Source organism: Asterias amurensis, chromosome 1 (genome assembly GCF_032118995.1).
Source record: "Asterias amurensis chromosome 1, ASM3211899v1".
In the NCBI taxonomy this organism is placed as follows: domain Eukaryota; kingdom Metazoa; phylum Echinodermata; class Asteroidea; order Forcipulatida; family Asteriidae; genus Asterias; species Asterias amurensis.
Genome location: NC_092648.1, coordinates 16,167,446 through 16,192,657, shown reverse-complemented (window position 1 = coordinate 16,192,657; position 25,212 = coordinate 16,167,446). Strand labels below are relative to the sequence as shown.

General features: G+C 37.4%; 2 protein-coding genes across 7 annotated transcripts in view; one reads left to right on the top strand and one right to left on the bottom strand.

Annotated features, from left to right (window-relative positions):
* Positions 1–1,037: 1,037 nt before the first annotated feature.
* Positions 1,038–21,124, top strand: LOC139947538 (thyrostimulin alpha-2 subunit-like). Of its 2 annotated transcripts, none has more exons than XM_071945481.1 (4): positions 1,038–1,214; positions 12,840–13,206; positions 18,790–18,968; positions 19,438–21,124. In XM_071945481.1, the coding sequence occupies exons 2-4, from the start codon at positions 13,089–13,091 to the stop codon at positions 19,531–19,533; spliced, it is 393 nt and encodes a 130-aa protein (XP_071801582.1). In that variant the 5' UTR covers positions 1,038–1,214; positions 12,840–13,088; the 3' UTR covers positions 19,534–21,124. The 2 variants fall into 2 exon arrangements, with proteins under 2 accessions (XP_071801582.1, XP_071801590.1); XM_071945489.1 differs by lacking the exon at positions 1,038–1,214 and adding an exon at positions 6,516–6,754.
* Positions 21,125–21,947: 823 nt separating this feature from the next.
* The window catches only part of LOC139947498 (thyrostimulin alpha-2 subunit-like), a 47,007-nt gene continuing 43,742 nt past the window's right edge, over positions 21,948–25,212 (bottom strand). For all 5 annotated transcript variants that reach the window (XM_071945441.1, XM_071945434.1, XM_071945428.1 and 2 more), the window contains exon 4: positions 21,948–24,426. In XM_071945441.1, coding sequence (XP_071801542.1) covers positions 24,307–24,426 — 120 coding nt within the window. In that variant the 3' untranslated portion in view covers positions 21,948–24,306. The remainder of the gene's footprint in view (positions 24,427–25,212) is intronic.

The following is a 25,212-nucleotide window of genomic DNA, read 5'->3' as shown; positions in this document are numbered from 1 at the left end:
TGTTTTAAAACTTGAAAACCTTCGTTTTGCAAAACTGCTAATTAATGTTTTTCAAAGGAAAGAAAACAAGTGAGTATTAGGCCTACAGGCACATTTTCTCGGGGCACGGCCCGTTCAGAACCCGTAAACATGTGTTGCTGTAAGGGTTAAAGTTGATTAAATTTGCTCCCCTCCCCGATTAATGTGCCTGGTGTCGCCGCTGGCTTTTCAGGACAAGATTTTGTTGTTGTTAAGCTACAGTACAATTTTCGAAAACACAGAATTATTTTCCTTCGTGCATTAAAACAATGAGATCCCATTGAATCCCATTCAAAATATCAATGGGGGCATTCAATGCGATAAACCCCATGGGAATGAGACAAAGGGGAGGCTTGTTTTTCTTCACTGTAACAATTGGAAGGTCAGCTCAATAATAACGGTGAATGTGGAGCAAGACGTGTATACTGCCCTCTGTTGTCGGAAGGGATCAACCAGGGCCGTTTGGTCAGGCCTTAAAACCTTTTATCTACTGCTTCATTAAAGGGAATGTACACGTTTGGTAATTATCTCAAAACGAAAACTAACTTAAAATCTGACTTGGTAACGAGCATTGGAGAGCTGGTGATAGTATAAAACATTGTGAAAAACGGCTCACTCTAAAGTAGCATAGATTTTGAGAAAGAGGTAATTTCTCACTAAAATAATAAAAGACTTCTAGCCAGAAGTCTTTTATTCCTATCTGAAAAAAAAACACACACAAATTTGTCCAACAAGGATGTTTTTTCTTTCATCATTTTCTTTCATTCATTTTGATACACGACATCAATTATTGGTAGGTCTATTACAATGATGCCTCACAAATTGAATAACACATTATATTCAGTTGAATATTGATAGCATGGGCAGATGAAGGTTTTACAAACATTCATGGAACTGATGTTTCTTATCGTTAAAGATTTTGAACTTTGATCAAGTTCCGGTATGTTGTAATCGGCTTATGGGAGAGGGGGGACAGAGGGGCCGCCGGAAAACTTGATCAAACAACGGCATCAGTTTCCCCGAACCGTGTCGGTCAATTCCCCCGCACACCTCATTCATACACTTCAAACTTCACATAAATAATTAAAATTTCTCATAATAAAGTCCATTGAAGGAAAAACAAACCGCCTTGCAGCTAGCTCCGAGGTATGACAGAACAGTGCAATTTATCAACAAGAAGCCGGCAGTTTTGACAAGTGAGTATTTTTTAAAAGAAAATTAATTTCAAGGCAATTGGCGTTACACCCTTGGGCCGATGGAACTGTCTACTCCAAAATATTGATTAACAAGTCTATTTGCTGTAGATTAAAGGAACACGTTGCCTTGGATCGGACGAGTCGGTCAAAACAAAAGCGTTTGTAACCGTTTTTTATAAAATGTATATGGTTGGAAAGATGTTGTAAAAGTAGAATACAATGATCCACACAAGTTTGCCTCGAAATTGCGTGGTTTTCCTTCTACTGTGCGAACTAACATGGTCGGCCATTTATGGGAGTCAAAATTTTGACCCCCATAAATGGCCGACGTGTTAGTCGACAAGGTAAAAGGAAAACCACGCAATTTCGAGGCATGTTTGTGTGGATCATTGTATTCTACTTTTACAACATCTTTCTACCCATATGCATTTTATAAAAAACGGTTACAAACGCTTTTCAAAGACCAACTCGACCGATCCAAGGCAACGTGTTCCTTTAAGTCAATATTATGCAGGGAACCAGTGAACAGCGTTATGTGTCAGCGAGCGATTTTTCTGTTTGCAGGCTATTATGGTATACATTGCAATTGCCAATGATCGCTTGATTGTGTTTTCATTCGGTTTGCATTAAAACTTTGCCACGCACCATGATGTACCAATATAGGGCGGACATTTCTTTCCTCCAGTGATGGATGTTCAAAGCTTGGTATGCTATAAGTTGTACAATATCCACCTTTTGTTTCTTCATGCAAAACTTGTCTTTTTTTACATTGGAAATTAAAGGAGCAATTACAGTTCGGAAGTTTGGGACATCATCAGGAAACTACACAAAGCTGGACATAATGTAGGTCTATACCCTTTAGGACGCATTGGAAATGAGGCCGAGTTTTAAACTATTTCTTACTCAAAAAGACAAAATAAACGAAAAGAAATAGGAAGAAAACTTAGGCAAATAAACATAACTATTATTTATAAAATAGTTTCTAAAGGCGAGTGATGCCTCACAAATTGAACAGCACATTATAATAAGTTGAATATTGATAGCATGGGCAGATGAAGGTTTTACAAACATTTTGGGAACTGATGTTTCTTATCGTTGAAGAATTTGGACATACTGTATGCCTATGACCTTTAGGACGCATTGGAAATGAGACTGAGTTTAACCTATTCCTTACCCCAAAAGACAAAATAAACGATGTGCTCAGTGGTGCTCAGTGGTGAATTGGAATACTTCTTTTTCAGATTCAATCTATTTATTTATTCACTATAAGTAATAGGCCTACTGGTAGATTTGTAAATGGCAGCACTGCTTATTAATGGAAGGATGGTTTATGGGTAAAATTCAATGCATTTTATATGAAACTAAATGGAACTGACAGGAACTGTCGTACATAGTAACTGTAGCGTGTTCATCTCCCTGAATGATATTCACAACGGCAAGTTGGTTATACTTTCATTATTTTAATCTGTTTTTAAATTCCGAGGATTCACATTGATCTGTGACCAAGGCAAAGGGGAATCAACGATAAGTAGGTTTAAATTTGACATTTCCACCCGACTAACATGCCTGTGATATTTTTTCACAGGACTCGGGAAAGTACTGAGTATTCAGTGCTAACACACATCGGTGTATGGGTAAAAAAAAAAAAAAAAAAAAAATTGGCATTGTTCTTGTCGAACTGGCCTAGATATGGTTATCGTCCATTGTGGTTTTCCCCGATTCAAGAAACATAACGAGGGGTGCAGTTGCAACCCCAAATAGAAACTTTAAGTCTGATCATTATAAAAAAAACTCCTGGGTCAAAATCGGTCCGGTGACCCATTAGGCCTGACCTAACCCTGGCGGCCTTACACTTTCGTACACTCTACAGCACAGATGTAGAGTCCTATATGGGGTTAGGCCTGACTCGTCTGTGGGTCAGCCTGAACCATCTTTGGGTCAGGCTGACCCGGCAATTCTGCATCACTGCGACCCATGTATAGGTCGTTTTGACAAATATTCCGGGTTACATTGACATAATGCATTGTAGTACCACTCCCAGAAACCCCTATTATTATTTCCGTCATCTTGACCGAAACGTCAAGCCGTGAGTCGCAGCCCGACGTCGGGCGATAACTCCCGTGTCGGAAAAATTAGACTAATGTCTCGTTGCTCCCTTGTTTTATCATCCATTTGGGAGGACGAGTAGTGTTTTATGAAATAATTACAGTTTCAATAACATACTGTACGATATGATTGATACAGCCATTCAATTAAAGCAACGGATTGAAACATTATATGGCCACTATTTTTCACTAAAATGTATTGTTGATGTTGAACAAATTGTTGATGTTACGTTTGCAATAATTGGTTATCAAAAAGAAGTACACACATTTGGTAACCTATCCGTTGTATCACCAGAAGTCAGTGTGAATTTCAGATGTCAGTATAGTTGCTTTAAAGGGACATCGAACATTGCATTAACGTAAACATTTACGTACGAATTCACGGTATCTCCCCCAAATCTCAAATACTCACGTAAATATTCACAATGTTTACCGAATCGAGAACACTAACGGAAGTATTTGTGATATGGCACAAATCGTAACTATTTACGAAAGGTAAATATTCGTGTCACCATAGACTTTGAGAACGATAGACAGTAGACTCGGTATTTCAGATATGGAGAGAGGTAACGTAGGGATAGTGCATCAAACATAATCACTGGGTTTCTTAACTCAATAGTATACGGTCCATGGTGTTATGATCCTTTAGTCTGTATTCAAGTCACTCTTTTATAGTTTGGTTTTGGTACATTACGTTCGATGATAAAGATGAATAACTCATCAGCAATGAGGGTGCTTAATGGAGCTGTCTCCAAGCTTATGGGCTTTTATGATGAGTTTTAATGGCGTTGACTAACTGTTTCGAAATATTATAACAACACTATTATTATGTGGGACTTCGTGTTAGAGTTGCCAACCGTCACAGCCTTACAACGCAAAACCTTGGACAGTATAATAATAAGATGTTGATTTGGTGAGTGTAATGATTCGTAATGATTGCATGGGCAGGCATTGAGAAAGGCTTCGTCCAATGTCACAAGGCTCATCCAGTTAGGTATGATCGTTTTCATTAATACAGCAGCCTTAAATTTTAAACCATGGCAAAACAGCATGTTCACAACGCTTCAACATTACCCATTACAACCGGGGGTAGTAGTTAAAAGCAATGATGTTTTTTAACGATTTAAAAGTAGTGTCAAGGTGCGACTGTAGCACCCTTCCTCGTTGGACAGGTCAGCCCCCGGCCCCCAAGCTGTCCCAAGAATAAACAGACCGAAAAATCGTCTTCATGGTTAAAAGTTATTGCTGACTTTCATTCTGTACCCTTCTGTTCGTGTCACTAAACTGAAACCGTTTTACATTGTGTTAGTCTGAGGATGGCATCCGGCATGCCCATTCCACTCGATCGGTTTGCATTACGGAAAGCGTAGCTGATGAAGCAGTAGCCTATAGTCAATGTGTCATTTGAAAAGGTAATAACGCTATTTATTACTATTTATTAACTAATATCAGACTTCAATTATAATTTTTTTAATGCAAACTCACGCACCCAAGTTGAGTCTGAAAAAGGGTAGTCTTTCTTGTAAAGTATACAACGGCAGTGCAACATGTATCGCAGTACCTGTTGCACAGGGGGTACCTGTTGTACAGGGGGGACGCTCTCAGTTATTAAATCATTTGGGAGGCAACAAGTGGGGGGAAGAGACCTGGGGAAGGGGCTATTTAATGCATATTATAACCATTCGAATCACTCATTTCTGCATTTGGTTCGACGTAGGGGGGGGGGGGGCAAGGGGGCAACGATTCTGAGTAGGGGGAGGGGGCTCCTGCCCTTTGCAATCCACCCCGTTTTTACGACACTGTTAATGTTTCACTAATTGGAATCATGCCTGGCAGCTGAGACGAATCATATCGTCATTGGTCTGGTGAATCTGAGGTGAGAGAAAGATAATAATAAGAAAGTCACATACAAAACCCCTGACTGTGAGTCAGGTGAGGTATTTTCAACACTAGACGGTAAAGCCCGGCTCATATTCCTGTTCGCGCGAAGCGAAATTTCTTGCGTCATAAATGGAAGAATGGTGCGTACCGATTATTGCGTCACCAAAATTCGCCTCGCAATCCCATTCGCAGGAAGTATGAACCAGGCTCTCGGCATTGATTACCGTATAAACCTTCCTTTGCCCACAAGAATGTTTTACCTAAAACATAAATTTGTTTTAAATAAAAGGTTAAATTGTCCTGCCGGAGATCTATTGGAAACTCTATGACGAGTGGCATTTTCTACATGTGTCTTGAATGGTGTTGTATAAGCGGACACATCATAAGCGTTGCAGTCCCCACAAGTGGATTCAATTTTTGTTAATACACAGGTCTATCGAAGTTTTTTGTGGACTTGTCAGTATGGCGGAATTCTTAGCAGGATTCATTGTGCGTCTCGCTAAAATTTGTCCCATCATAATGTTCATAACAGAAATAGAGAGGAATCGTTATTCAAGAACGCTGAGGGCTATAGGGGCACAGAAGATGCAGGTGCGAGGGAACTATGATGTTCAGGGGGCTACCGTCTCCATTACTAGTCAAGTTGTCATGGTAAAGTTTATCTCTAAAGAAGATAATATTCGCAAGAATCGAAATTAAATACATTTTTATCCGCGGGATCCACTTCCGATATGCTATCAAACAGATCGTCAGTGTAAGATAAGCTACTCCCCTAAAACCCTTTTTAATTATCATGAAGTACTTGTAATTAATAGGGCTGTTTGTTTTTCGTCAGTGTGTATACCTCAAAGACTTCTCATTTCGGTTTTTAATACCTGCCTCAAAGATTAACATTAATGACACACGGAAGTATAAAGATCGAGCTATCGAACCACCGCCTCGCCATTTCGGAAGTTGCTCTCTTCACATTGTAACTTTTAATTAAAATAATTCTCTATACCAAGAAAGCTTTCTCATTGTCGTCTCAGTCAACTCGGGTATAAGGGAATCGAGAAGTGTCACAGCAACCGAGTTAATTACTTACATGTATCAATCTTGCCTCGTCTTTCTGCTTATAGCTTTAAAAAAAAAAAAAAAAAAAGGAAAAACAAAAAAAGTGAAGAAGCTCGGGCCGGAGTAATTCTGTGCCTACCAGTGCTCTTGAGACGCCGTATTACCCTTTGTAGCATGTTGTTTTAAGACCGTTAGAATACCATATAGGGCTCTCGCCGTCAGATACTAATCGCTTTAAATCCTGGTTCGGGGCTGACTCTCCGTCTATGATCGCAGCCTAAGGGAGACAGTGACAAGGACGACAGTGCTTCGGCCCGTAGGGGGCGCCACACCTTGTTGAGCCTGCGCACTGATGGGACCTGTCACTTTCGTTTTCCCGCGTAAAAAGATCAAGAGGGTGACGGTATAGAGAGGTAATAGTCGAAGAGGAAAAACAGTAGACCTACTTTGCAAATCGAAGCGAGTGAATAATGACAATTAACTACGGAGTTTGATGATTTCGTGAGTATTAACTTTCATTCAAGTTTTTAGCATTGAGAGTTTCGTGGCAAGCTATGTTAAAGTATTTCTTAGTAGTTAACATTTACTGCTTTGGTTGTAATGTTCGCATTTATTATTTGTCGTTGGCTCTTTTGCGATTAGTGATAATTTTTTTTTGATAAATGGCGACTAGACGATCGCAAACAAGGCCGGGTGTTGAGAGTGTCTGGTGTCCGGACCTCGACAGGTACCATCAATGCTGTTATCAACGCTCAGCATGGCATGTTGTTTGTGGAGGTTTTTGCGTTTTTGACCTCAGTGGATGCTCAACAACGATATCATAACTGATGAGAAAAGTGTATATTTAAAGGCAGTGGACACTATTGCTAATTGTCAAAGACTAGTCTTCACAGTTGGTGTATCTCAACACATGCATAAAATAACAGACCTGTGGAAATTTGAGCTCAATCGAAGTTGTGTGCTTTTAGATGGTTGATTTCGAGACCTCAAGTTCTAAATCTGAGGTCTCGAAATCAAATTCGTTGAAAATTACTTCTTTCTCAAAACCTATGGCACTTCAGAGGGAGCCGTTTCTCACAATGTTTTATACCACCAACCTCTCCCCATTACTTGTCACCAAGAAAGGTTTTATGATAATAATGATTTTGAGTAATTACCAATAGTGTCCACTGAATTTAAGTCCACAAGCATTATTTATGAAGATATTGTCGGTACTATATAATCACGAATATCATTAATAAAGTATATAAAGGCAACCTATCAGGAGAAAAACTGCTTAAAGGTGTAAGTGTGTGAACCAGATCACCAGGGCAAACCTCATCCGTAACAAAATGTAATGTTATGATCTCTACGTTGACTATAGATGGTGATTTTGAAACCACAATTACATGTAATAACGGAATGTTTTTTAGTTACCGGGACAAAGGTTTGAGAGAAACCATCCACATCTACATCATGTTAAATGAATTCGCATGTTTGAAATGTGAGGCTTCGTTCGGGTGGTTGACAACTATTTAAATTCATCTGAATCCCACAATTGTTATGGACAAATTTCTGAAGTTGTCTTGTGTCTTAAGAGTAGAAGCTGAAATTCAGCCGGATATGACGTATTCCCACCCATAAGATTGCAACGACACTGTGCAGAGACTTATCGATAATGTCATGTAATGCGCTCGATAGTATTTGCTTATAATGATGGATTATTTGATAATCTTCTTCTCAAATACGAGTACAGTTTTAAAGTAAAACATTGCCTTGGGGTAGGCTGATTGTATACCTTCTTTACCAATTTCCCCATGCACACTTGTTCGAAAACTCTGAAATTGAGCTTTTGTTTTATACCAGCTGGTATGGAATCATTAAAAGAAAACGAACGGTGTAGGAGTAGGTAGGTGTCAAGTTATCGAACCTAAAGCAGTGGTATACTGTACTTTTACATGATGACTCAATGAGGATTAATACTAGTTTCATAGACATAATTTAATATGTTAACTTTTCACACCGACGATAACAATTAAACATCGAAGCAAAGTGTCTTATACCGTTGTCCTATAACTATCACTTACTGTAAATGACATCAGCTATTAATACGTGGGAAATAAAACTTATTTCCTATAATATTTTTAAATTGTATATAATATATGATTTGAGACATTGCATGGTGAGGTATCAATATGCATTGAAGAAAGACAGTTCTCTACCTGGCAAGTAGATACACACATGGTGTTACTGCAAACCAAATATGTTTTAAATTGGGTGCACAAAAAAGCAAAGTATGAAGGAAAAAAACATAGACAAAGAACCCAAATAAATACAAACAGCGTGAGTAGCGTATCTATACGATTACAATAATACACAGCTTGGGCGGGTGTTGATAACATCCATAGGGGGGGGGGGAGGGGGGGGGTACAGATTTCCCTGAGGAGTGTTGTTGCGACAAAATGAAATCTACCACGGATAACATTAACATTTCTCCAGCTTTTACACTTATTCCAATACATAGGGCAATATTTTTCTTGTTTGTGTTTTTCATTCAAAGCTGCGTGTAGGAAGCGTAACATCTTATTAACCATTCAAGTATTAGTCAAACATGTCCTAGGTTGTAAATCTGAAAATAAAAACGACATAAGTTAATTTGGTTCGTGGTTCCAATATAACTAGCATATTATTTCCATCTGAATAAAAAATTGTGTCACTTTTGACGAATTTATGGTATTGATGCTTTTATTTGAAAACTACCACACCTCAGAGAGTCGTACTCTATGCTCACTTCACTTTCAAATCTGTCTGCGTTATTACATTATCTTTTTCTAGGTCGAAAGTGCATCTATAACCATAAATGTTTCTCAGTTAATCTTGTATACAGACAGACCCACATTTTTCTTTATAAAACAAAACCTTTACAATTTGGCAGTATTTTACAGATGTTTGATATTGAAGTATTGTGAAGCACACGTATCCACTCCATTAAGGTGCTCAAGGCACTGGACTAAAAGAGAAACACTTAAAATTTGAGGTTTGTGAATTATGAGACACATTTTGTGCAGCACCTTAAGGGTTCAAGGTTCAACGCGCCAAATTGACATAATGACATCAAAGCGCTAAATACGAAGATTAAAAAGGAATTACCAAAATAAAACTATAACATTACAATACAAAGAATCCCCTCTTATAAATCGCGACAATTATTTGTAAGGCATAAAAGTACAAATAATCATCAAATAAAATATATATAAAAAAACAGAAGGAGGGAAAAGAAGCGTATTTGCAGGAACATTGCAAGCGTGAAAATTCACCGGTTGAGTTTGTTTGCCTAATGAGCCCAGCGGGGGAAGGTGAACGTTATTACAAGACTCCTTTGATTATCGTCAAATTGTCGCCAAGTGTTCTATCGATTTCACGCTGGTTCATTGACGGGTCCAACCCCCTCTATAATGGCTCCCGGCATTAAGTTGCAAATCATGTGAACAATATCTCCCCAGGTACCGTAACATACATAGTTACATTATAATACTTGTATTTCAACTTGTATACTATCAAATTCAATGGTGTTTTTTTTTGTTTTTCACTAAGAGAATAGAAAATGTTGAATCTAATTGAGTCTTGGGAGTCTAGTTTGGCACCTTGTTGTGTTTATACAAAACATTAGGATTGAAGAACGAAAAATTAAGACAAAGTAGTCTAATCACAATGAACCAAACGAGATTTCGGACACATAAAGCTTTGGTCAAATATATTATTCTTTTGAAACTACATTTATAAAATTAATGTCCTGTCATGTATATAACGATGAAATTACACAGTTGCAGTTTCCACAAAAGATGTTTTCTCTGAGAGTAATATATAAACAGTTTGCAGTGCGAATTAATACCGAAAGTTACCTATCTCCATGGAACAATTCCACCACATTCTAAATTACATTTGGATCTTTCTAGACAAGTTATTGGTACCTGTTGACATAATCACTCTGGACATCTTTTAGCCGATGAACAATTTTAATCAAACACAAATCAGGAAACAAACCCATTCTTGCATCTATAACCCTGATGAGGGTTTTTCTATGTGCCATATGGGCGATCGCCACACCAATAACTACCTGCCAACTATCGTCTCCTCAAAGTATACTCAAAATATTCACATTCGTCTGGAGTGACAAATTTGCTATACTTCAGATTCTGTGAACATGTGAACGCTGTTGATACGTATAGACAATCACAAGCCGATGGATAGGGGTGATAAAAACACCCACTTACGTATGCACGACATCCCATGAGAGAACTTGTTCAGAAGTAGGAATAATTGATATGCCAAAAAATACACACATATTATCTTATTACTGAAAGATCATGGCTCACAGGTCAACATTGCTATATAGGTTTAGATCCGAGACGCCCTTTTTATGTGTGTACGCAAAACTTTCAATCATGACGAAATTTCGAAGTCGATTTAAAAGCAAATTTATACATTTGATATTTTGAACCGTTCAATTGTTGTAATTTAATATAGAGGTATAACATAAGACTTACATTTGAATGTTGAATTTGAAAAAAGTTGTTGCGTTTTTCAGATATTGACGAAAATCTGGAGCGAATATGTCCACGCAGGAAAAATAATCCCAAGTACACAATATCCGAGAGACATTCCTAGCAGCTGATTCAAATTTTGAGGGATAAAAACTGATTTCTTATATACTAACCACATAACTTCGAAGTTAAATGGTTCTAAAAACAATGCTTTATACTATCGAAAGCTGCTGTTGACTTCTATGCCACAAGTTTTAAAAGTGATTCATCAAACGTCTTCTCTTTAAATGTTGCATCTTTTTGACATTTCCCCTGCTCCTTGATGTGAAAATTTAAGTAACAATAGCATTGCGGTTGGAATGTTTTGTTTTAGTTTTACGTTCTTCAATCATAATATTTTATCTAAATAACAAGGTGCCAGACTATACTATCAAGACTCAGTTAGCTTTACCAGTTTCCAAATGTCCATAGGGGTGGGGGGTGGGGGGGGGGGGGGGGTAGACAACCAGCACAAGGTTTCATATTTTGCTGACACAGTTGTGATTATTATGATATCATATCATAACCATCTCGTCAACGCAGCATCGATCAAATGATAAACAACCACTGTTTATGGAAAACGAGCAATAACAGTCCCTTTAGATTAATCATTTCTTATTATGCACCCAGGGCCTGGTAATTTTCAACGCTAACAGGTATCTTTGCTGCGTCGTCTTCGTTAAAATTTACACACGATTGGTGATATTGATCTGTGCCCAGTTCATAATGCGTTGTTATTGCGAACTATATCCGTTTGTTTTGAGTTTCATTATTCCTCAGTTGTCTTCCGAACAAGTTGTTTTGGGGGCTTGGTTATGTGCGATACTAAACTATTTTATTTTATGTATACCCCCAAACATGAACTTTATCCGAACTGTTAAAGGAAATGTCATATATGTATGCGCTTTTGAAATATTTTTGAGTGAACACTTTTCCGAACAATATTACTTCGAAGGGAATGCTCTAAAAAAGGTTTTACATCAACAGCAGCCGTAATTCTAACCACGTAAGAAGTTTTTGATATAGTAATTTTTTTTTAGCTTTAACCAATCTATGACCCTGTTTGACTCAACAATATTTACAGAAGATGAGCCAATACAAAAACAACCTTTATCTATGGAGTGGAAACAGCCCACAACTTTCAACCTTATATAGACATGGGATGATGTTATTGCGCTTAAGGTTAACCTTGCTTGAGCTTGCCTTCTGGGAATACATCATCTTGGATTCAGCATCGAGAGTAGAAGACAAAGTAGTTTCCAAAGACAAATACAATGATGGCAAAATGATGGCAAAACCAAAAGAATAAAAAAAACAAAAAAACCCAAAGTAGACCCAATAATATAATCTAAAGAACTTTCAAAACATTGCCGGAGCTCAAAAAGTGTTCATATGTCAAATGATCAAAACAGACGTTTGAAACGCACACCATAATGTAGGCCTACAGTATGTTCGTGAAAACACAAAATGATGTTAACACACATATATATATATAGGTCAGTATGTGACGTCATCACACCGTATAGAATCAATATGTCCTCAGAATTGTATAATCGAATTTTCATACGCCTTTCCATTATGATGTTTTCCACAATTGTTTCGTTTGACGCGTATTTGCTTTGTCTTTTATTCAAAGACAACCTCTTTTATTTAATTATATTTCTAGCTGGAGGTTTATAGTAAATTGGAATTTGGTTTTTTGATTAAAGTATACATTTTATTGTCTCAATACGTTAGATAATAAAAGTATCGATCGAAGAGTACATTTTTTTCTTTGACAGTAAAGCCCCTGAAACGACATAATTGTATCAATTCGATGTACCTGGTGATGTGGTATAAACGGTCATATCACATCTGTTGTTTTTCACTATAGTTCATTAACATGACTTTTTCCCAATTGAAACTAAAACAATTCTGCATCCTGTCCCCCTTTGAACTGAAGATGTCCCCAGCAATACCCGTTTTACATCCCAATGCCTCTCGTGATATTTGACATTTTGATTCGTATAATCCCCACCCTACAGGTGCTCCGGGCATTCACCGTCTCAGTCGATTCAATTCCACCCACCTGACACACAGTACGACTCATCACACTCACTCTCAGGGGACTTGACGAGGCGTTAATCTATCACACACGGAAGAGACTCGACCCCGGACCATTGGACTCGATCGTTTATACAAAAAAAAAAAACAGTCAGTCAAAGAGTGTGAGGGTTAAAAAAACCCAAACCGATTGAATCCACCCTTTTGCCGTTTTAACATTTGGTGTGGTTATGACAATGAAAGTGAGCGTAACTTTTATATATGTCGCCTGCACGGCTGCACTGCTGATCCTTGTGAGCTCACCAGTGAACGGAGCCTGGGAACCGACGGCCGGGTGCCACTTAGTGGGTAAGTCAAGTCAGGAAAACGCCTTGAAACCCGTTCTTATAAAGATTGGATCACCAAATGACTGAACCCATCGAATAGCGAAACCTTAACCTCTACCCAGAAACCCGTCAAACAAAAATAGATGCACAAAGAGATTTAGAAAACTTTCAGATCTGATGTCTGAACGTTCTTACCATCTACTTTAGTCGGGTCAAAAACATGGGTCTGGGAACGCCACTCCCTCCCTCAACACAATCATGACTCAGTACTTGGCAAGTCAACACGTTTAAGACGATAGGCTAATTTGCATGTTAACTTCCATCCATCTTGTCATCGATGTCAACTGGGGATGGAACTCAACTCATAATAAATGTCAGCACTGTTCCAAAGTCTACAAAGACTAGTGTACTTTTCTTTGTTTTATCCTCATCGTGGTTCTGGGCGTACGGCCTACCTGACAAAAAAGTGTAAAGGATTTTTGGCATTCGTAAGTAATCATTATACATTATGGGTATGGAAAAGGTAGTCTTTGGGATATTTGTTTGCAAAACAAAAATGTCACACAAATGAGCCATTTTGTTCAAGAGCAAATTTTTTGATTACTGACTTTTCTGGTCTTTTAAATATTTGCTTTGCCTGTAAAAAAAGACACATGGCATTGTGCCCTTTTTCCGGGCACATGGAAACACTGAAAATAATTCAATGTGTGCTTCATTCTTTTCTCGTAAGAAAGGCAACATTCTTATTCCTCCTTATTTTGCCATAACTCAGAAAGAGAACCTTATTCTAACATTAAAGACGACTGATATACACTGTGTACATACAGTCTGATGATAAATTGGCAAACTATTCCTGTAAGATGATCTTTACATGTTAAGTGTCAGGAGGCTGTCATGTCAGCCGTTCAATTTATCCTCCGGGATCTTTTGATTTAATTGGGCTAGTTTGACAATAGTGTGAATGACTGCATTTACAAATGTGATCAAAATAAAAGCTTAGGGCTGTACTCTCTGCAGGCCGAAGGGGACTAAACACAGATTGTGTCAAACTGTATCTGAAACCGCATAATGAATACTGAATAACTGAGTCAAGAGTAATGATATAAAAAAAATACGTTTGCCAAGAACATGTTTTGAGGGTCAAGTTTCAAGAGATACTAAGGAAAAAAATTGCCATCAGTCCCACAGAAACTCATGTGCGTAATTCGTCCCGAACATTTAAGCTAAGTGATATTTCAAAGAAATTAAGGACGATCAACCAACTTGTTTGTCATAAACATGTTTTGAGGGTTAAGTTTCAAGGTATTACTTATGGAAAATGTTTGCCATCAGTCCCACAGAAACTCATGTGGCAAATTGCCAAAAAATGTTAAGCTTTGTCAAAGAATATTTTAAGGATGATCAACCGATGTTTCGTGTAAATTGAAAAGAGGCTTAGCCTATGTTTAACAACACGAGTCACAACTGGGAAAAAATATGTAAAGATTTATAAAAATATATTCACCCCTATTCCACTTCAGACATCACATGTTTAATAGCAAATTTGTTGATTCTTGTTGTGTACTAAACAGTTTCGCTCTTCGAACATTATAATCATCTGGACTAGCAATGGACTAGCAATGGATGTATTACGCAACCAGCGAAGACATCATTGATAAATAATTCGCTTTGTGGGCGTTCCAGAATACTGTAAATATTTGAAGAAACTGCACAAATTCTTAATAATTAAGAAGATGACAAATATTCCTCATATGTACCGGCCAAATTATTCATTATTTATAAGATGTAGCATATTTGCATCCTCTGAAAACGTAATAAGATTATTTACAGAACAATAAATGCGGTCGTTATTGACAAAGTTTCCTGCTTCTACTGTGGTCATGTGAAGCATTAGTGTTATACCTTGAAGACCACAATTATTTGACATTTGTGTTAAAAAAAGATATTTTTTTTATCTCGTAAAATACATTGAATGAAATATCAGGTGAAAATGTTTCATTAAATATCTTATATAAAATAGATCTTAAAGACACTGGACACCTTTTGTAATTTTCAAAGGACAGTCTTCTCATTTGGTGTATCTCAACATATGCACAAAATAACAAACCTGTGACAATTAATTGAACTTAATTGGTCTTCGAAGTTACGAGATATAATAATTGAAGAAAAGATAAAACGCCCTTGTCGCACAAGCTGTGTGCTTTCAGATGCTTGATTTTGAGACCTCAGCTGAGGTCTCGAATTGAGTTCAAATGTTTCAGTGAGAAATACTTCTTCCTCCCAAACTACTTTACTTCAGAGGGAGCCGTTTCCCACAATGTATTATACTATCAACAGCTCTCCATTGCTCATTACCAAGTAAGTTTTTACTCTAACAATTATTTTGAGTAATTACCGATAGTGTCCAGTGCCTTTAGGGAGGCTTTAAAAGGGCAGCTCTAAAATATAAAATGTAATGATTAAATCCATAGATAAGCAAATGAGAGGAATTAAACCTCTCAGTGTTTATGTAAATTTATAACACAATCGGGACAAGATCTTCCATGATTTCCCTAGATAAAGATGTCAAAATTCACTTGGAATAATTGTCACATCTCGTGGGAAAGCAACTACAATCATGGTTGATACGTTCCCAGTTCAATACCTATTTATCCATGCATTTGGACTGTGAAGAGTGTATCTATGGTTCATGAATGATAAATGGGTGACCCCCTTTCTTCGACATTTGGGCAAGGTCTTTGTTTGCTGTCAATTTGCTCACAGCTACTCTATAGAATAATGTTACATGTGACAAACATGTTAGCACTCATAGCCCGAATCTCATGAATTTTTATTTTATAGAGGAAAGTGTAAAACTATCAAAATACGTCATATTATAATACCAGATGTGACCACAAACACATTTCGTACAGGTATTCGATTTATAGCCTATGCATCAAAGAAAGTTTCAGCCTCATTTTTGTTCTCCCACTCTTCCTCCCGGTGGTTCTACCCCCTCCTGTTTTCTATAGGGGGGTTGCCCTGAACCATTATTTGTTAACTTTTTAAATATATTTTATATATATATATATATTTTATTATAAAGAACTGCACATGGTGCCTCAAACATGTTGTGAAGCTTTATTACATTGACATGGGGAGGAGCTTCATAAATGAAACAGTCCCAACCTTTTTGGAAATTGGAGTGCGTTCCGGTCCTACTATTTTCTTAATATTTGCCAAATTTCAAACTTACATGCTGAGGTCTTCCAGCTCACAACAGATGTTGAAAGAAAAATCGTTGTTTATGCTAATTTAAAGGAAGCTATCCTTAAGCAAACGCAGAACGCATCCATTATTGATAATACGAACAAGACATCTGCCTATTGACATCAATCACGTTGTAATAGTATCGCCTCAATTCACATTGACTGCTTCCATTTGTAAAATATTGAGGAATGAATTTTGATGCATAGGAATGTTTCAGCGCAGCCGTCTCTACACACATTGCGTGTATTTTATCTCAAAGGACACTTTTGGTATTTACTAAAACTATCTACTAGCATATTAACTTTCTCGGCAATGAGCAATTGCGAGCTGTTCATAGTAAAAAACTTCGATGACCAACTGAGTAAAAATTTTCATAGATTTGTTATTTTATGCATGTGTTGTGATACACCAAGTGGAAATACTGGTCTTTGACAATTAGAAACGTGTCCGGTGTCTTTAAACAAGGATTCATGCCAGGGATGATCTTTCACATGATGCATCATCAAGGCCTACGTTTCAAAGTTACGTCACTCATTGATCGCGATTGCATTGGTTTGTACGCCAGCACGTGGGCAGCTTTTGCTTCTGTGTTCAAAATTTTAAAATTTATATTTACTAGGCCGTCATGTTTGTTCGTATATTCAAATTTGTGTGGGCAGATTTATCAATTTCCGCCCAAACGATGTTCGTACTTGTGTTTCAGTTTGTTCGTACTTGTGTTTCAGTTTGTGCGTACTTGTGTTTCAGTTTGGCCGTACTTGTGTTTCAGTTTGTACTCGTTGGACATTTGGGCTAAGTTGTTTTGACATATCATAACAAAACCTGCACGTTTCAAAAAGGTTTATGTGTTGGTGAAGATGTACCAGCAATGCATCTGTAACCTCAAGTTAAAGTCCGTATGCACTCAGTAAGTAGAGCAAATGCTCCGTTATGGCAAACTTCCACATTCAGTCTTCACTTTGGTGACGTCACTTTTACGTGTGATTGACGTCACACATTGGTACCGTGTATGGGCAAACGAGCGTTTCACCATTGGTATGTTTTACTTTGCATTTAAGACGTAAATGAATACAATTATTTATTGCGCCATATTTGACAAGCCCTTCAGCTCGATTTCTGATTTCAGCAAATTTAAGCAGTAACATTAAACATTACGACGATGCGACCAAAGAGGCACCACTATGCAAATCAATCAGTGACCTATGCTTGTACAGAGTTGCTTAACTCACAACCTGTGGGCAGATCAGCAATCTGTTAAATTCAATCGACAGTATCGACACAGGGTAGCAGATGGATTGGATCTTGATTTGCAGTTATAGCTGAGCTTCCTAACCACTGGGAATATTATTTCCATAATGCTGAGTCTACGGACAGTTCAGACTGTTGTATCCTGTATTTAGAGGGGAATGTCGTCTTGTGTTTGTGGCCACGGGAGGGAGTCTAGATAACGACACGTGACGTACTTTTACAACGCACGTTTAAAATGTAGTTTCTCGAAATAAATTATTAAAAGAAGTCTTGGAATAATAATAATTTATTTCCTAGTGTAGGAAGCCTATTAAAGCGCATGTAAAGCACAACATAAGTTGCAGGCATATTTATGTCACAATTTTTGTTGTCTACCTTTGTATAGTATACAGCTTGTTTCTAGGGCTTTAATCCGGGTCAGAATTGACCCAGAATTCGGGTTCCATTAGGCATGACTCCTACAACTTTCTTTAAAACTCAGATGGCGTTATCTTGATTCATTTCTGGATCATTTTGACACATATCCCGGGTCACACTGGCCCGAAAAAGGGTCTGGCCCCACAGGACAAACAATTGAAAATGAACTCACAATTTGTTCAACTGGACTACATTAGTCATTACCTTGTCATTGTTATAAACACATAGAATTTGTTATATTGTACGTACAGCGTTTAGTAAATTAAAATGAAACCTAAACCTATAGTACATCACAATTAGACAAGAAAATCACAATGAAAAAGAGAGTCATAAAAACAGGACTGGTCAATAAAAAGTAGGTAAAAAAGTTATCTGATAAAACTACTGTTAAGACTATAAGCGGCAACAAATAGGAAGACATTTTAAAATCCTATTGCTATAAGGCCTGTTTTTCAAATCATAACTGATCTAGGCCCTAGTGGTTACAATCAATGAGTGTAGAGGATGTCTGCTGTTGGACAAAACACACTTAATTGTTTTCATAACACCACAATATTTTCTAATTTCTGAAGGCTATACGCATGCAGCGACCATTTTCCATTAGTGGCGTCTCGATTTCACAAATTTCTGCCGCAGTTTTTTCCCTATAGCCTGCAGACTAACTATAACGCTGTTTTGTATAATCTTACAGGTTACAGAAAAGAAGTCAGGGTACCAGGATGCCACATAGAGTATGTGAAGATGAACGCCTGCAGAGGTTACTGTATGACGTATTCATTCCTATCCGATACAGCAACACTTGAGAGAAGTGGAGGCACCCAACTATTTACGTCACACGGATCATGCTGCTCCATAACATCGACACATGACGTAAGTTTGCACTTATTTGCCATTAGAAGTCAGTTTCCAATGAAAGCCCCTATTATCTCTGAGTCAAGCAGTGGCAAGTTTTTGTTTAGGGCGCCCTCTTCCTTATATCGCTGTTCAGAGGGTAAAATAGTTTTTTGTCTGTGTTTTTACGTTTTGTGTGGGAGAAATATAGGGGAGAATTCAGCCAACTTGAGTTTGAACTATTGGTATACCCATTTGTACAAACAGCGCCAAAACTGTATACTTGCACCGTTCACTTTACCGAATGATGAACATGTAATTCTATAGACGATTAATGTGAATCTTAATGGAACAGTTCATTTTGGATTCACCCTCAGTTTGTTTGGTTAAAATCGTACGATAAGAATAGTTCGCTTGTTTTTGGGGCAATAATGTAATGTCTAAGAATCCAAACTGTTTGAGTTTTCTATCTGAATTTCTGCTTATTCGTTTGTTTTCCCCGTCACAGGTTCACATCACACTACAATGCGAAAACAACCAAGTATACAAAGACACCTTCAAGTCTGCAAAGACCTGTAGTTGCGCCCTCTGTAGTACGCAATAAAGACCGCCAAAGTTACCGATGGGGTGGATTTCACAAAGGTAGTCCTAACTTAGGACTAGTCCCAGGCATTGCTAAGAGATAGGACTGGTCCGTAGTTAGGACCAGTAACTCATCCTAACTTAGGACTGGTCCTATTTCTTAGCATTGCCTAGGACTAGTCCTAAGTTAAGACTACCTTTGTGAAATCCACCCCTGGACTCGAACCACATTAAACAGCAACTGGAACGGAAAGACACACTGGGTATGTCCCGCAAGGCTCAATGCTTGGCCCAGTTAAGAGTCACAGCTTATTTAGTCAACGGAATCTGACACGGTACTGATCAAAGCTTGACAACGAGCCTGACTAGCAATGCTCTACGACGGTACTAGGTATTATACAGCTGGGGTGCCCTTCTTTGTTAGCTTCTAGTCTTATCAGTTTTCTGTTCTGCATTTTGCAGTTGTGTGCAAATTGTTACTAAGTTTGTACAAAGACTGAATGTAGTTTGGTCTACAATCCAATTGAAACGCACCTCTACCATGACACTTCTGACCCTAAAATGTCACAACTCAAATATGTATGTACTCTTTTTTATTTACTATCCCTCCTTCGAAACAAGATATAGACACACCACTGTATCATTAAAGCCATTGGACCCTTTCGGTAAACAGTATTGTCCAAGGCCCACACTTCGTGTATCACAACTTCTATATCAAATAACAAACCTGTGGAAATCTAGGCTCAATCGGACATCGGAGTCGGGAGAAAATAACGGGAAAACTTACTCATGTTTTCGCGCGTTTCGCCGTGTCATGACATGTGTTTATAACAAATCCGTAATTCTCGTTAACGAGAATTTATATTGTTTTACCGTTTTCTCAAAAAGTAAAGCATTTCATGGACTAATATTTCAAGAGAAGTCTTTCACCATTACCTTCTGTAAACCCTGTAAATTATTTGTAAATCTGTGAACTTTTTTTTTTCTGTACCGAAAGGGTCCAATGGCTTTAAACAAATAAAATTGTAATAGTATGAAACAGAAGGACATGAAGGTGAAATTCACAAATCTTTTATGTTATTGAAATGTCGCCCTCTACTGGTTGAAATTGTGACTCCAAAAACATACAATCTGGATTGTCGAGTTGTCTCTCAGACTTTAGTGTGACTATGTTATAAATAGGAATTCCACGATGTTAACAAAAGCTAAAAGTTTTATTTTATACAGAATGCACCCACTGTGGTTGAATACAGTTTTTTTTTACCTAGCATTGATGAGCCTAACTTGCACTTAAACATGATACAGGTGAAAGTAGAAGAAGACAGTTTAAAAAGACTTCTTTATTTTCCAAAAGCATGTTTAATTTGTTTATCCGGTAAAAACATGCGGTAGTGTCTTCTGTTACAAAACCGATAGTACCAAACAACTCTGTTTTGTTGTCAATAGTTGTTTATAATAATTATATAGTAAATTAAGTAGTTTTCAAGTGTTTAAAACTGCCATTTGTGTTTTTCAGTGTATTTACTTTTAAACAATATGGGTACTTTATGCCAAGAATTACGTTGATTTCGTTCAATAAAACGTGACAATACATCAAAAATAAAATAATGTGTCCTCTTAAAAAAATCCTTTGACTTGTCAAACGTAATTATTATGTTTATATACATGGTGTATGCAGAGTATAGAGTTTGGTTTGTTGGGGGTGGTCACCTCGGTGGTTTCCACAAGGTGTTAATGAATACGAGGCATGCGAGGCACTGGTGGCACTATTTCCACCCACTCCTTCCACCCACTTCCACCCACTGTACGGTTCTCTCTTCAACGCCCAAATTAACTAATTTGTCCTGGTAGAATATTTTGCGTTAGTTGTACATTCACGCACGCGTGTGTGCCTCGTTGATTAGTAAAATACATTAAAAACCGATGACGACGAGTAATGAGAGAGAAACGGGCAATTATGTCTGAAGGTTGAACAATTTATAATAAAGAAAACGACTCTTTCATGTTTACATTTATACATCACCTGTTAGTTAATATTCGCAAATTTTTCAGTCTAATAATTTCCCCCTCGATAAAAACTCCCTGGTAAAAATTGACCCCGATTCTCGGGCCCTGACCCACATCTGGGTTAAGAAGACCCGGGAAATGGTTAACAAATATGACCTTGCGTCACTTCGATTAACTTCTGTGTCAGTTTGACAAGGATTCCGGGTCACACTGACCCAGATATGGGTCAGACCCTTTGGAACCAGGAATCGGGTCAAGTCTGACCCGTTTTTAAAAAAAAAGTGTTCTACCTTATAGTTCCTACCTTGCATCAAATAAAACAACTTGGAAAAACACTTAGTTCCCTTTTGAGTCAGTCTGTTCCCTCTGCTCTTTAGAACATTTTAAACTCATCTCAACACACATTTTAACAAAGTTGACAACATGGTATAAAGGTAAAACATACTGCGTTTATTTGCACAATATCAAGTCAGTGTACAGATGGGTTTTCATAATGAGACTTGTTTATTAAAACCAACGGAGATTGGTCAAAACATTGTGTGCATGTAAAGCTTTCAGATTTGATTTTTTTGTACAATTTGTGATCACTAAGATGAAAATATTTTTCAAGGCGTTAGTTATTGTTTCAACCTTCAAATTCTCCGAGTCCACGACACCTATAGAAAACAATCAATTTTTGTTTTCATAAAAAAATTCAAATTTTGACTATTTCTAATGAGGAATCCGAAGCCGATGTCTGAAAAAAAATGCTAGACATGTACACTATTTTTAATAAATCAGAACCTGATATTAAAAATCTACGCTTCATTTATATATAGTAACATCAGTTACACCAGACATTTCAAAGTCTTCATCTGCACATGATCTGTTTTACAATAATGGGTAAAATATTTTTTTTTAAGAGCACAAAATATGATGCAATTGAATTTAAGACCCAAGGGAAAGACAAAAGTCTAATCTAAAACAATATAGTTTTATAATAATTACATTCATAAATACTAACAGTAACACGGTAAGGTAACAGACTGCGCCAGCCTCACCGCGTATTCAGAGTTTGGCCCTCAACCGCACAATTTTGTTTCCTTCTTGAAGTACAACACAATCAAATGAACCAAATAATTATTAGTTCCTCGAACAAAGTTCGAATACACGCAAATCCTGCGCAGTTTAAAGGAACATAATATTGTTTGGCACCGAACAACCTCGTTATTATGTACGATACCAAACAAGCATATAATATTATTTGTCAATGCGGAAAATCCCCAATCAAGATCACCGTCCTATTCAAGTTTCCTGTAAGCTACAATTATAATCTCTATCATGAACTTGTTTTTGTATCAACTCCTACATATATTATACTGCCCCTTCTGCGTTCCAAAATTATCCGTTACCACCTAACAGACACTGTACTAACGATGTGAAATATTTATAGGCGTGCCTGTTATTGCAGTAGCATCTTTACTAAAAAATAAAATAGACAAGAATGTATACTTGTTTGGACAACAAGTGGGAAACTTTCTAATGTTAATCGCTGACATCTTTTTCGTCTATTGACTTTTTAAAACTTTCAGCTGTGAAGGAAACCCTAATATAGTTGACGTTTGTAGTAGGCATTGCTAAATCATGATCGGGTAATCCACTACCGTGCCTTGAAGAAACATAAGGCAAAAGTTTTAATGCTCTAAGAATGCTGGTTTATCTTGAAAATCTCATGACAAATTCTTTTGGTTGGTATAGGCCACCTCATTGGATTTCATACAGGTTTGATAAGAACGGGGGAAAAATTCCTTAGCTGGGTGTAAAACAGAATGCGAACACGTGCAGTGAGTGTGTGTTGAGATAATCAGAATTATACTATTTTGAATTGCATGGCTTTATGCAATTATGGTTATCACACTCCTATATAAACAGACAACAATGGTACGGAAATGCATTTAAGATTTTAAGTCTCATGGTCCCAGTTGAAATTATTTTTGTTGTCAGCCTTAAATTAAATCCAACTGTTTTTTTTTTCTTCTAATGCACGAGAATAACACACTCACAACACACTGTGTTCATTATTGTGGCCGATGGTATGTTCTGTTTATCACGTGACAGTTCTCAAGAATGCCAATTCCTTTAAGCCTATGAGCTTTGAACCTAAGCTGTGGTTCTTCCATTCGATATCAACACCATTACCCAAGGGGTCCATATCGTATAATAATTCAGTAGGTAACAGAAACAGCGTGTATTTGTGTATGAGGTTTGCAGCGCATGACATTTAGGGAACCTTTTTAGAAATTCGAAAGATTATAGAGACTTGGAAATTACTCAAAGCACAAGCCCCTGTATCAGGTTTTATACAAGCTCATTATGATGGTAACACAAATTTAGGGCTCTGTCGACCTCAGAAGGATTTTGAATGAAAATGGAAAAAAAAATTCAACCCGCTAACCCTGTAGTAGACTAGTGGTATTCGCGCGACAACCATTTAAGGGGTCCCTTGCTTTTTTTTTAGCATGGTTGTAAAATGTAGCAATGTTGACAATATTTTAGAAAACATTGTTGTAAAATTGTACAATAATGCTTCACTTTAGCGAGGGACCCTTGCTAAATAAATTGCTCTCGTGTGAAAGGGGCTTTACACGACGTCAATGTTCGCATTTCTGAGCCTATACACGTCACTTCAACTCAGAAGGAGTCCCTAAGCTTCTATTTTACTTTATACACGACTCATAGTGAGAGAACAGCGCCCTCAAGGATGATTCAAACTATATTGTTGATTCCAATAGAGGGCGTTTCGTTGGTGCTATACATTATTCAATTGCGAGGTATCTTCCTGGGTGCACAGTGTGCATGAGCAGGAGGCGGCAGACTTATACGTTACACTCTTCTGTTCGTTGTTTTCACATGCGAGGATCACGATTACCTAAAAGAAGATCAAAAACAATGAAGAAAGTTTGTGTTTATCTCGATTTATAAGAATAAAACAAAAGCACACCGAAGAAAGACACTTAAAGAGATTGTAAACTATAGTATAGGAATGTGTGGGAAACACACAACCTTCTCATTTAGGCCCAAAAAAGATACATTTAACTTGACAATAAGAACAATTGGTGAAATAGGAGTTTTTTTTTACTTTAACACTTCCCGAAAAAGGGAAGAGAAGACATAAGCATCTTAAAGCAAGCAAACAAAACATAACAGGTAAAATAACCCAAAACCCCTAAACAGAAGTACAATGAAAACAGTTTTAACCATTGGCGAAAAAAAAAATAGGAAAAGTTAGTTTTAATACTTCATTTAAACAAAGAAAGACAACAAACAAATCATCCGAAAGAAAACAAACAAACAAACCGAAAAAACAATACCCTAAACTTTAAGCCTCTACATCTGACGTCACACTTCAAGGCACATGAAACCTGTCAGGATTCTTACGGATGTTTGACCTCGGTTTTTTTCGCAGTTAAATCCTACGTACATGGTTTACATTATAAAACAACATTACATGTGTGACTAATACACGTACGTACAAGTACATTATGCATGCTGCATGCAGACGACCGAAAGTGCAGCTGACAAACATTCACATCGGACCAATCAAAACACAGATATGGAAAGCTAGTATTCAATTAAACCATTGGTTTTTTAATTTTTATTATTATTATTATTGGTTCTGCAAGACCGGTGCCTGTCTTTAGACAGGGGACCAGTC